Source organism: Anabrus simplex, chromosome 3 (genome assembly GCF_040414725.1).
Source record: "Anabrus simplex isolate iqAnaSimp1 chromosome 3, ASM4041472v1, whole genome shotgun sequence".
NCBI lineage: Eukaryota > Metazoa > Arthropoda > Insecta > Orthoptera > Tettigoniidae > Anabrus > Anabrus simplex.
In genome coordinates, this window is record NC_090267.1 from 411,435,938 (window position 1) to 411,450,575 (window position 14,638).

The 14,638-nt window shown below is 36.4% G+C and overlaps 1 protein-coding gene across 4 annotated transcripts in view; it reads left to right on the top strand.

Moving 5' to 3' along the window:
- Acat1 (Acetyl-CoA acetyltransferase 1) overlaps window positions 1-14,638 on the top strand; it is a 226,245-nt gene that overhangs the window by 23,538 nt on the left and 188,069 nt on the right. For all 4 annotated transcript variants that reach the window (XM_067143401.2, XM_067143398.2, XM_067143399.2 and 1 more), the window contains exon 3: window positions 1,320-1,434. In XM_067143401.2, coding sequence (XP_066999502.1) covers window positions 1,320-1,434 — 115 coding nt within the window. The remainder of the gene's footprint in view (window positions 1-1,319; window positions 1,435-14,638) is intronic.

Here is a 14,638-nt window from a genome sequence, read left to right on the forward strand (position 1 = left end):
AAAAAAAAAGAAAAACTTTGCACGATGATCGCTTTCTTTTATTGCACGTTCTAAGGGATCGACACGACAGCTGTGGAGGCCAGAAAGTGTTAGAAGCAAGTATGGGATACAAACATCAGCAAAAGAGTAGTAAGGAGGAGGTTGTATTAAGCGGATTAGCAGTCCAGGAGACCCTTCACAAGACCTGCTTACATGTGAGCACTGTGCATCTCGGATGTAATTTGCCAACGCCCATCAAAACTTGACTGTAAAGTAGTGAAGCTCAGTGCTGTTTATGGATGAATCCAGACTCTGTTTGAGGGTGCTGGATGGAAGGGAGAGAGTATAAAGTTCCCCCTCTACCTTCTCTGCGAGGACACCATTCATTGGAGGCTCTTCGATGGTCTAGGCTGGGATAACCACTGCTGCGCACACGGAGCTTGTTCGTAGAGAATGGGAGTCAGACCCTACCAATACACAGGGGAGATTTTAGTGAGTCACGTTGTGCCTTTTGCACATGTCATCAGCGAGAGCTCTATCCTGATGCACGACAACACTTGTCCACACGTTGCCGTCTGTGTATGTAAGTATTTGGATGAACAATTGTGGTATATGCTTGGGAGAAGTGCTAGGAGTCATTCCCCTGACATACTGGCTCAACTTTGGGATGGACTTCAGGTGGAATGGAAGCTCATTCAACAAGGTAACATATGAGATTGCCTCCTGAACATGCCTGATCAAATCACAACTGTAACTGTGGCTAGAAATGGTAACACCCATTACTGGCTAAAAATGGTAATACCCATTACTGAGGCAATTGAAATGTGTTGCAAACAGGAGGACAAATGTACCACAAATGAAACGGTGCAAAGGTCCAGGTTTTGACATTTCCAAATTTGTGTTGGTGCATTTTTGTGATTGTCACTATCAATAATGTTTCCCAGTTTTTGTGCTAAAACATTTCATATGGGCTATTTAATTCAAGATATATTGCTAGGTTGTTGTGGTGTCAAAATATTTGAATTTTACCAGGTTTCAAATGGACTTGCATTGAATTTTGTGTGAAATATGTAGTGTTTCACTTTTTTTTGCTGGTTGTTGTAGATGTTAGGTCCCTTTGAAAGACAGCCATCATAATTAAAATGATAATTGACACCATCACCACCATTATATAATAATATACTGTACATTACACAATCTACAGTAATTGCCGGAAACATATAATGTGGTTCGAAAAAATTAAAATCCATTGCTAAGTTACATAACTTATGTACTTTTTGCTAAATGTCTTTTGAAACTTTTAATTTTTCTTCACCATTTTTAATTCATTTTAATTTTAGGCAGCAATAGAAAGAGCAGGGATCCCCAAAGAAGAAGTGAAGGAAGTGTTCATGGGAAATGTGTGTCAAGCAGGACTTGGACAAGCTCCAGCAAGACAAGTTGCCATCTTTGCAGGTTGGATAATTTTTCCACTATTTTAAGAATGACTTCTTCTATAATTTCTTTAATAGCTGAAACCTGTATCAGTTCACTATTTTATACCAGTCCTATCTCACATGTTTTCTATATGTTAATTATTTTCTCCAAACGAATATGTTGCTCCTTTATACATTTCATATTACACAGAGGCTTTGTACCTATCTGGTGTGTGAATAGTTTAGTGAATACACACAATTGCAGAAAATTACTGGCCTTAAAACACTTATGAAACATGGTTCTCTCTGTCAACATCTGCCTATTCTTTACAATATGTTACATTGTAAGAACAAAAATGTGAGATGTATACACAGATGTTGACAGAGAAAACTTTATTGAAGATATCATGATTTTTTTTAAAGTTGTAAGACATGGTTATATCCTCTCCCCTGTCATTTTTAATTTGAAGCCATTTTTCATATTGCTCTTCACGAAGTTAACCCTTTGCTGTCCAGCTGATTTTTAACTGATGGCATTAGTCTAGTCTGAGTGAATTTTGAGGAAGTCCTGTGTAATGATCAAGAGTGAATCTGTATGAAATTAAAACAAAATAAAATAAAATAAAGATTATCTCAAGCAAGAATTTAGTTTAGTTATATCCGAGAAACGTGTCTAACCAGTTCACAACTTGAAATTTTTCATTGTGTGATACCGTTTGAAGCAGTTCCCTGCATGAACATTTTGCTTGGAGCATACAATATTCTTTTGTGTTTTCCATCCAGTCTTTGCTCTTCATTTGAAGTGCAATGCTGCCCCCTTCTTGAGTTACCAGCCCCTTTGCGGAAGTCTTCAACAGTTTCCTTGACCAGCTGTCTTCTAAAATTTACATGTTTCATGTGCTTAGTATGATTTGCTTTAGTATTCTGGGCATAAAGAATGTAGGCATTTGTAATAAAACCTCCATACTTTTCTCCACCATTTGAGTGTCTTATGGAGGAAGCAATATGTGCACTCAAATGATCGGCTGTATCAACGCCACCCATATAAATGTTTTTAATTAACAACCACACTTCGTTTATTTACAACTTCATCATCTGCTTATCCCTTCACTTTCCTTCTGATGTTCTCTGATTAGGATGTACTCCATGTACTGAGCATAGTTACAACTCTTTTGTTGCACAAAGCAAGGATTAGTATATTTTCACTATTGCAGCATGCTATCTTTTTTTTTTTTTTTTTTTTTGAGTTGGTTTCTTGATAGAAGCAGGAACATCTTTTCTATTAGGAAAGCAGAGTTCTGGTAAGGTGACATTTCAAAGCTAGAAGTTCAGTGGCAAGTGTTGGGCTTGTGTAGAAATGGTTGGTGGAAATATGGTATCCAGAAATATCAGGCCATGTTTCTTGAAGGTTGTTATAAAGTAGAAGAACTATTCTAGAAGTGAAAGGAAGGGATAGTTTGATGGTTTCTGTAGTGATTTTTCCTGGATATGAAAAAAATACAGATATAGCTACAGAGTCATCCTAAACATATGTGCGTATTTCCCATTTTGTAGGGGTTTTTTGGGTTATAAGTGATGAAAGTTTCTTTCCTTGAATCCCACAAAATATTCATCTACTGACACGTTCTGTCTCGGTATAAAACAGTTGTCTGCATCTGTTGTCAGTGTATTTGAGAAAATTACTGACTCTTTGTGTTCTGGTTTTCAAAGTGCAATCTAAATTGGGAATTGTCTCTAAATGCAACATCCAGAATATTTGAAAAAATTGTTTCCATGTCATTACTTCACTGAAAAACTGTACTTCTTGATATAAAGTCCTTTGCCCAATAATCCTTTATCTATCTCCTATATAAATAAAATCGTAACGACCGTGTGTCTGTACATTGACTATTGTGGCGAAATTTCTGTACAATTATCCGTTTCAGGTATAATATTGACCATCTGCATAATTTTTAGCTTTGGTGTCTGTTTGTCTGTCCTTCTATAACTTGAAAACTACTGGATATATTTCTACCAAACTTCATATTTACAATCCACCTGTCCTTGGGTAGGTTTTAGGGCAAATATTGTTTCTAAATCCCTGAACTGAAAGGGGGTTTAGACAAAACCAAAACCATGATTTTGCACTCCCTCAAAATATACACAACCAAACTTAATGGAAATCTACCTGCCTTAATGGAAATTAATTTATAAACTTTTTTTCTCATGTGCATCATTTCGATATCCGGATTAATAAGAGAGATATCATTAACGGACTGTTTTTCGGTAAAGTCCCACTGGACTTAACGCAAGAGCGGGTGCGTGTGAAGCGTATTTCTTACAACTTGAAAACTAGTGAATATATTTGAACCAAGCTTTATATTTAGCATCACCTGTTTTAAGGTCAACAACATTTCAAATTCCCGGAATGGACTGGGGTTTAATAGGGAACTGAAATGGTGATTTTACTCTCCCACAATATATAAAGTACAAGATCAGCCTGACTGGAAATCGGCCAAACTTGATGGAAATTCAATTCTATTTTTTTTCTCATGTGCATTTTTTCAACAGAAGGATTAATAAGGGAGATATCATGAAAGGTCAATTTCTCAGGCTAAGTCCAGCTGACATAGCCCAAAAGGTGTTATACGTGGAGCAGATTCATTATCTATCTATATGAAACAAATCGTAATGACCGCGTGTCTGTGGATTGACTATTTTGGCAAAATTTTCATACAGCTTTCAGTTTAAGGGGTAATAATGACCATCTGCACATTTTTTAGCTATAGTTTCCTAAAAGTCCTAAATTTTACCCCCCTCGCCCAAAATCAAGATTGCCTCACAATCTGCCACACAAGCTGGAAAATTGAAATTAAGCAAAATTATACGTTTTAGTCGGTAACCTATGGAAAACTTCCAAGATCTTTACAACTTTTTATGCCGAAGAATATCGAAATATGTAGGCAATTTAATGATGGTGCAGACCTTCATTTCGAGGTATTTCGCAGCTAAACGGCAAGTCCTATCACAAAACGGATGGCAGAATCTCCGTTCAATTTGGAGTGATCTACAACTTTGGTCCTGTGACAGTTTGTCGTCTCTCTCTCCCTTATAGGGTAGATTTGGCTGTATATTTCGATTGTTCGTAAATTTTGTGCTTTTTACACGTACGTTACTTAGTTTGACACACTTATAGGAAAGATAGAGTCATCAAATTTGGCACGCACATTGACACGACCAATGGCTAGCTTCCACATAAGTATATTAAAAATAATGTCAAATGTACCCTAATTTCACCCCATTCAAATATCGTAATGCAATCAAACCTATAAATATGGGAGATACGAGAAAATGTTTTAAGACCAAACATGTAGAGCGATTAAAGGGACGTCTGAGGGTGCAAACCGTTTGTTGGTATGATATACCGTCTAGGAGCAGTAAATCACAAAATGAAGGTTTGCACTTATAAACGTGCCCATGCTTATCTGTCATCCATATAAATATAATCGTAACGACCGTGTGTCTACATTGACTGTTTTCGCAGAATTTCCATACAGTTATCCGCTTCAGGTGTAATAATGACCATCTGCATATTTCTTAGCTTTGGTGTCTGTCTGATTGCATGAATTCTTATAACTTAAAAACTACTGAATATATTTTTACCAAACTTGATATTTAGAATCCACCTGTCCTTGAGTAGGTTTTAGGGCCAATACTATTTCTGAATACCTAAATTTACTGGGGGGGGTTATCTGAAACCGAAACTATGATTTTGCACTGCCTCAAAATATGCACATCCAAAATTAATGGAAATCTACAATCCTTAATGGAAATCTATTTCTAAAACCTTTTTTCTCGTGTGCATTTTTCGACAGGAGGATTAATAAGTGAGATATCATGAACGGTCGGTTTTGAGGTTAAGTCCAGCGGACATAGCCCAACAGGTGTTGTATGTGGAGCAGATTCCTTATCTATATAAATAAAATTGTAACGACTGTGTGTGCCTGTACATTGACTATTTTGGTGAAATTTTCGTACAGCTACCTGTTTGAGGGGTAATAATGACCATCTGCATATTCCTGGTGTAGTTTCCTGAAAGTCCTAATTTTTACCCCCCTCACCCAAAACCCAGATTGTGGCATAATATGCCAGACGAGAAGGAAAATTGAAATTTGGCAAAATTATACGTTTTAGCCTGTAACGGGTGGAAAACTTACAAGATCTTTACATTTTTAACTTTTTATCCACAAAGAATATCGAAATATGGAGGCAATTTTAATGATGGTGCAGACCTTCGTTTCGAGGTATTTCATGGGATAAATGGGAAGTCCTATCATATAACGGATGGCACAATCTCCGTTCAGTTTGGAGTGATCTTCAACTTTGGTCTTATGACTTTTTGTCATATCTGTGTCCCTCGTACAGTAGATTCGTCTCTATTTCTCGATTTTATGTAAATTTGGACTTTTTACATGCATAATTCATACTTTCAATCACTTACAGGAAATATAGAATCATCAAACTCTACACGAACATTGGCCCACCCAGTACCCATATGTGAGTCAAATGCTATGTCACATAATTATCCGAAAAGTAATGCAATGTAAGATAATCATTCACAAATTTCACCCTATTCAACATTTCTAACTCAATCTGACCCATGAATAGATGAGATGCGAGAAAATATCATAGGACCAGCCATTTAGGCCGCTAAATACTGCGTCTTATGGTACAATCCTTTGTCGATATGACGTACCATTAAGCAGCAGTTAATCTGTAAATAAAGGTCTGCAAATATTGTAAACATGTATATACTTTCGTATGTCGATATATATATAATATATTCATTGATGTCGATTTGTAGCGATCAAGAAAGGGTGTGTCTGCTATTGTAATCAGTACTCCCCACTCTGACTTTGACTGGCAGTAGGAATGGGATCCTTCTCCAACTCCTGTGTAACTCGCATTAGTAATGGGGGCCTACCATTGTAATGAATAATTCACTTCGAAACCGACTTTCAACCTATCACCCTCCATACCCTCCATGTATCTTTGTATTATAATAAAGCACTTGAGGGTTGGGGAGCTGGATGACCGTGATCATGGCAGTGCTCCGCGGGGTTAGGGGAGTACCTCTTCCGGATTGACTGTCTGATCTCTGTCCTTCGGCCCAACCGCTCGCCATTGTCACCTGGCCGCGCGCGGCTGCCGCCTGCTCGCCTGACGCCTGCTCGCCTGACACCTACCCAGCCTCAAGATATAGACTGGGCAGACGCACGTGTACTAGGCGAGGGAAGAACCCTCGCCAAGCACTCGGCGGCAGCCGCGCGCAGCCAGGCGACGGTGGCGAGCGGTTGTGCCGAAGGACAGAGCAGACAGTCGATCCGGTAGGGCAACTTAAAAACGCACTCTACAGTGTGATGGTATTAGTACCAGACCTGTAGCTTAGATCCTTTCCAACAGAACAAAGATGGCCTAAGCCACCATAGCTCAATTGGTAGAGCAACTGACGCGAAATCGGGAGGTTGTGGGTTCGGATCCCACTGGTGTCTGGTTGGCCATTTTTGTTCTGTACTTAACATCTCTTCAACACGTGCTAATTGTATGTAACACGACCTAATAGGTTGAAAGTCGGTTTCGATTACAATGCGGTTGTGAAAATTCAATATTCAATAATTCACTTCTCAATTTGACTTGCAAAAGGCAAGGGAGCATGCAATTTTGTTCAAAACTCCCCTACCCGATTGTGTTTGCTGTAGGCCAGGGTGCCTGCCATTATAATAAATGTACCCATCTAAAATTTGACTAGCATTAGGCATAGTGGCCTGCTATTTTAATGGAAACTCACCAACTCTGTGTGACTGGCAGTAAGCTGGCTGGCAGAAGGAAAAAGGGCCTGTCATTATAATGATAACTGCACAACTCAATTTTGACTGGTAATAGGGAAGTTTCCTGCCATTATAATAAAAACTCCTCAACTGTAATCTGTCAGGAAGTAGGAAAGGGGGCCTGCGAATGTAACGAAAACTCTCCAAATCGATTGTGACCGCGCAGTAGGCAATGGGGCCTGCAATTATAATGTAAACTTCCCAACTCGATTGTGAATGGCAGTAGGCAAGTGAGCCTGCTATTATGATCACAACTCCGCAACCCATACTTTACATTGGAAACGACGTATGGGGACTTCACTCACATCAGAATTTACAACAGCATTAATACAATCACCTGTAGCTCCACCTCCAACATTAGAACTTGGTTGCTCTTCTTCGGCGTCAGTGTTGACACGTGCCAATTTTCTTGCTGTCACTATTAGTTCATCCTCTGAATCTGAAGAATCTCTATAGGTTGTGCTGTGTTCAGTTCATCATTTCTTACATTTATGTTCTGTATCAAAACTCATTGCACTCAGTACACTAAACCATTTCCAATAAAAGAATAGTCATATTCATCTACTGACATGTTCTGTCTTTCACCACTTCTCTTCATAATCATCATGGATGAAGTTTTAAAATCGGTTAAAAGAAAGGATCCAACAACTAATGCCCTGGTTTTTGCTGATGATGGAATGGTATGGGGTGATACAGAAGCAGAAGTACCTACAAACTAGACTAGATCTCTGGCATGAAGCTTTTACAACCTTAGCTCCCAAAATCAGCAAAATGAAGACAGTTGGCTTGGTGATGAGTAGAAACTCTCCAACTGTTCATTTAAGAATTGGAGATGAAAAGATATTGTAGACAACTTCCAGTATTTAGGTAGTGTTCTATCATCAGACAATACCATACATCAAGAGATTAGCAACAGCATACAGAAAGCTTCCAAATTCTATCACGCTGTACGTCAAATACTTTGGGATGAAACATTTCTGCTAGTTTCCAAGATCAGCTTGTACGAAATATATCTAGTACCTATATTGACATATGACCTGGAAGCAGCAACAGTTACTGGACCAACAAAGAGTCGTCTTCAGGCAACAAAAAAGAAGTTTCTCCGTTCTTGCCTACAAAAAACAAAAATGGATAAAATAAGAAATGTGGATATCCGGCAACAGCTTGGATTGGAAAGAAGCTTGCTGGAGACTCTAGAGGTGAAGAGATTGCAATGATATTGTCACATGAAAAGAATGGACCCTCACAGGACTCCTTGAACATACTTTGACCACAATGTTCCTAGAAAGAGACCAAGACGTTGCGATGTTTGGGAAAAACAGATATTGAAGGACCTTGAAATTAGAGATGTGAACTGGCGTCTCATATATGAGCAACATCTGTGGATGTATAGGATACTGGAGCAAAGAAATGATGATGATGATGATGATGATGCGTAGTCATAAACATTTTGTGTATGAACATAAACGAAAAATGACGGAAGTAGACATATGAACATACAGTAGAAGTCCGCTTTAGGGAGAATTCATAACAGCGAAAAATTTACTCACTATAGTGGATTGTCGTTATATCCAAATTTTTGTAAAAGTTGGGGAAAACCCCCATACACATTAAAATCTGTATGAAATGGCAATCAGTTTGTTCAAAACTTGTGTTTTTGCGGATGATATCCACACTACAGATTACTGGTTTGTTATTTTTCAAAATCCAATACTGCGTGAAAGTGTTCATCCAAGAAGACTCTGAATGCAATACGACTCCCCACCTTTTCCTTCAAAAAATCTAAATCATGCTTAAAAAGTACTTTGTAAAATCATATGAATACCTTTCTTGTACAAGTACACATTTTTAGACTGTCTTTATCTTCACACCAACGCCGAACATTGGCTTTAGTTATGCCGTACTTTTTTGTGGCTGCACGATTATTTTTTATCTCCACGGGTTTAATAACCATGAACTTCAAATTGGCATCATAATATTGAAGAGAACCCATTGAAAATTTGCCGGCAATATCTATTCCACGATTCTTGGTGTCTATAAAACGGTTACTTTTACTCAGCGTCAGCTACAACTGGCCGCTATTCGCACGTCTTGCTTGCTGGGTCGGTCAACTTCAGCAGCTAGCAATGTATACGCCTAATTGCGGACATTGAAGATCAACGAACGAGTTTACTGTGGTGTGGTATGGCCATTCCTCGTGCACGCACCTCACAATTTCATCTTTGACTTTTTTAAAGCATCCTTGTTACGGATCACTGAATGCAGTTTTTGCAAAGTACGCATTTTTTAGCTATCTTCTTCACGCTAATGCCGAATATTGACTTTAGTTAGGCCTAGGCCGTATTTTCTTGCGGCTGCACAATTTTTCTACATTTCCGAGTGTTTAATAACAATTAACTGAAAATTGACATCATAATGTCGACGAGAACGCGTTGAAAATTTGCCGGCAATACCTCTTTCACGTATCTTTACAATACAACAAACCATCACAAAAAAATTCCTGCTGTCTATAAAACTTAATTTTACTAAGTGTCAGGTTCAGTAGAATAAATTGACAAGAGGGTCCACCTTTTCAATACAATACAATACAATACAATAATTGCACTTCAATAGCTTATAAGCTACAGTAGACGCATTAAAACTCTGCCACTGAACTGTGGCGTTTCTAAGAATTCCAAGGCTTGCATGTTTTGTGGCCTTTCTGCAGATTTGAGAAACGTTTTTGTAGAGGCTAATAGAACGTCATTCTCTTTTCACTATTTCCCGAGATCCGGTGACATTACACAGAGGCACTGTACAACCGGTTGCCGCGGCTAGCGATGTATAATAAAGAATTTCTGTAAAATATTTTCACCGCCTTGTCAATACTTATACATTTTATTTTATTTAATTACCGTACATGTACATGTTTCGAGAGCCACCGCTCTCTTCTTCAGCTGTGCCAAACATTAATTGATCCTTGGACTGTGGTACAATGGTATAATATAACAAGTATATATGAATTTTGAAAATTGTTACAACAATTTCTCTTAGTTTCACCTTTCCTATTTACTATGTCATTTGTTGCAGATTTTACTGGAAATTTCCTAACTAATGTAATCTATTAAATTAATCTCTATATGTTAATTTATGTCCTTATTTACATCTGAAAGAATAATTATTTCTTCTTGTCTAAATTTAACATTTACTTGTCATTTAGTGGAAATCCTTAAATAAATCAATTTGTAAAATAATAGACAACATCTATAAATAGTCTTTATCCTAAAATCGTAAAATCATAAATAATAAATATCAGTTCGTAAAATAATAAATAACATCTATAAAATTAGTTATCCTTTAAAATGTTTCTGCTCTCTTCTTTCTTCTTAAAGTCTGCTATAATTTTCTAGACCTCTCATATCAGAATATCTTCTCTTAATCTTGTCCAATTCCTTAAATAAATAAACCAAACAAACTAACTTTAGAGACTTTTTGCGAAAAAAGACGGTTACTCAGATGTCTGGAGAAATTATTTAGGCCTACTTACTTCATTCCATCTAATTTATCCAAAAATTTAAAATGATGTGTTATTGGCCTGAACCCAAACAATATGTCCTCCTTCCTTCCTTGTTGTCAATCTGTTACTCTGCTACTGGTCACGCGATGACCATGCTGGTCGCTTTCTAACCGTCAAACTCCCTTTAAATAATAATAATAAAAAACCAAAAACTAATCTTTAGTGATGTGTTTATAAAAGAACGATATCTCAGATATTTAGAGAAATTTGTATTTTCTTACTTCAGCTCGACTGGTTACCAAAATTTAACCTTGACCGAAGTATTCTTGTACTAGTTTGAATAAACAAACGTGTTCTGCTCTCTGCTGTCAACGGCCTTGTTAGGCTCACTGCTACCTGTCGTTGTGCTGCTGGTTATGTAATGTAGGGGATGGAGGGGGCGCGTACTTGTGACCGGAACTATTTCTTTCGCTCCTTCTTTCTCTCTCTTCTTAAATGATTGTATGCCAATCGGTACATTGCATTTTCTTCATTCAGTGGTTCTTTTAAGTTATTTTCATTATCGTTTCTCTGATCAATATATATATATATTTATTTTCTCTAAAGCGTCCATTAATTTTCCTTTCGTTGTCGTGTGCAATATTTCCATATCTTTGTCTATTTCCGTAAAATTATGTTTGTTTTCTTCCATGTGTTCTCCCATTGCTGAGAATCTCCTGTGTCTCACCGCATTCACGTGCTCCTTGTATCTCGTATCTAACTCCTCCCTGATTGTCCAATGTATTTTTCCCCACAATTTTGGCATTTGATGCAATATACTCCTGATTTATTAAACCTGTCGGATCTATTAACCTTATGCGAATTAAATAAAATTCTGTTATTATTATTGTTCGTCTTAAACGCCATGTCAATGCCCTTTTTATTAAATATCTTTTTTATTCCGTATGAGTGTTTATTATGAAATGTTATTGCCACTATATTCTTCCTTTCTTTCTTTTTCCAAGGTTGATTTCTGTTTATTTATTAATTTGTCCTTTATTTTATCTACGTATTTCTTCGTATATCCATTTCTCTTCACGATCTCATGTATGGTGGTCATCTCTTTTTCGAACGCTTGTCTTTTTAAGGGAAATTTAAGTGCCCTGCTGATCATACTATAAAATGTTGCCTTTTTCTGTTGGCCTGGATGATTGGAGTCCTTCCTAATAATAGTACTAGTGGTCGTTTCTTTCCTATAAACCTGATACTCTAATTCTCTATCATTTCTCGTTACTTTGACGTCCAAGTAGTTCAGTGAACCTCCTTCCTCTGATTCCATTGTGAATTTGATATCTTTGACTATTTCATTCACCCTTCTTAATACTTCTATCGTCGCCATAAGACCTATCTGTGTCGGTGCGACGTAAAGCCCCTAGCAAAAAAAAAAAAAAAATCTTCTATCGGGCTTAATTCTTTCTCATCTATGATAATGAACACATCGTCCACAAATCTCAACCATTTAATTAATCCTTTAATTTTCTCAATTATTTTATTTGTTTCCACATAGTCCAATCCCTTTTCCTGTTTGTATATTTTGTCGTTGAATCCGAAATAATTGTTTTCTAATACGTATTCTAACAATTTTATAAATTCTTCGATCTCTATTTTACTTAAACCGCTATGCTCTGTTAAGTTCCTTCTGACTATATTTATTGTTTTAGATATGGGAATGTTGGAATACATGTCTTTAACATCGAGACTATGTATTGTGTAATTTTCTTTCATTTCAATATACCTTGTTCTATTACAAAAATCGCTTGTATTACTGATTATGCCTCCGATGTGAATTTAAAATGGTTTCTTAAGAATATTTGTATAAATTTGGGTAATCCGTACGTTGGACTATTTCTGTAGTTTACTAACGGTCTTATGGGAATGTCTTGTTTATGGATCTTGGGCAATGCTCTCATGGTGGGCATTCCTGGGTTCATATTTATTAGACTATTCGCTTCCTTTGAGTCCATAACAAATGCTAATTCTTTCAACTTCTTTTTAAAATTCTTTTGAACTATGTTCGTCGGATCTTTCTTAATTAAAATGAACTTGCCATTCTTTAGAAATTCCTCTTGTTTTTTCAATATATTCTTGTTTATTCATTAGAACGATCGTGTTGCCTTTGTCCGCTTTGGTTACTGTAATGTTATTGTTTTTGATTTTTCCTTTCAATCCTTTAATTTTCTTATTCATTATGATCGCTTCTTTATCTTTATACTCTATTATCTTGGACAGTATTTTTCCTACTTCATGTCTTGTTTCTTCTTGCTCCTCAGCTTCCACTTTGGATATGACCTGTTCTACCTCTGCTACTATTTCCACTATTTCCCTTTTTTTTAATTAATATTATCATTACAAATTTTCATCCAATTATGCTTTGGCCCCGTTTCTAATATTGCCATTTCTTCTGCGCTGAACTCCATGTCTGTTACATTCTTAACTGGGGGATAGAAACTAATTTAATTATTATTTGATCTCTTATTGTCGTCTTTATTGTTTCTTTTCTCCTCTTTCCGCCCCTTCAGTAATTCGAGTTTTCTATCTAATGTATCCTGCTTCTTTTTGAGAATGAAATATAATGAATTTTCTACTTTATCTTCTATGTCATCCCATACTAAACCTGAAACCTCTTTTGTAATCTGCAGATGAAGGTCGTATAAGTCCTGGTTCAGACGACTTTTTTTAATATATAAGAAAATTTCACTTTTTAACCATACTTGATTCACTTTCAATTGAGTTATCCTCTCATGTCTTCGCAAAATGCCCCTTTTCTCTACCAATTTCAAATGTTTTGGGATTAACTTATTTTCTAGACAAATCTTAAGAAATTTCAAGTCCTTGGATATTTTGGCTATTTTTATTTTTGTGTTTTTAAATTTATTCATTAATTTTCTAGCCTGGCTGGCATGTTCAGAATTGATTATTTTCACCATGTTGGTCCGTATTGACTTATATTCAAATTTCTGTAAAATATTTTCACCGCCTTGTCAATACTTATACATTTTATTTTATTTAATTACCGTACATGTACATGTTTCGAGAGCCACCGCTCTCTTCTTCAGCGGTGCCAAACATTAATTGATCCTTGGACTGTGGTACAATGGTATAATATAACAAGTATATATGAATTTTGAAAATTGTTACAACAATTTCTCTTAGTTTCACCTTTCCTATTTACTATGTCATTTGTTGCAGATTTTACTGGAAATTTCCTAACTAATGTAATCTATTAAATTAATCTCTATATGTTAATTTATGTCCTTATTTACATCTGAAAGAATAATTATTTCTGCTTGTCTAAATTTAACATTTACTTGTCATTTAGTGGAAATCCTTAAATAAATCAATTTGTAAAATAATAGATAACATCTATAAAGTCTTTATCCTAAAATCGTAAAATCATAAATAATAAATATCAATTCGTAAAATAATAAATAACATCTATAAAATTAGTTATCCTTTAAAATGTTTCTGCTCTCTTCTTTCTTCTTAAAGTCTGCTATAATTTTCTAGACCTCTCATATCAGAATATCTTCTCTTAATCTCGTCCAATTCTTCATTCCATCTAATTTATCCAAAAATTTAAAATGATGTGTTATTGGTCTGAACCCAAACAATATGTCCTCCTTCCTTCCTTGTTGTCAATCTGCTACTCTGCTACTGGTCACGCGATGACCATGCTGGTCGCTTTCTAACCGTCAAACTCCTTCAGCTCGACTGGTTGCCAAAATTTAACCTTGACCGAAGTATTCTTGTAGTAGTTTGAATAAACAAACGTGTTCTGCGGTCGTTTGTCACGAGTTTTGTGTGCGTGCGTGGTGGTGAAAACGAGCAGCTTGGTTACTGCG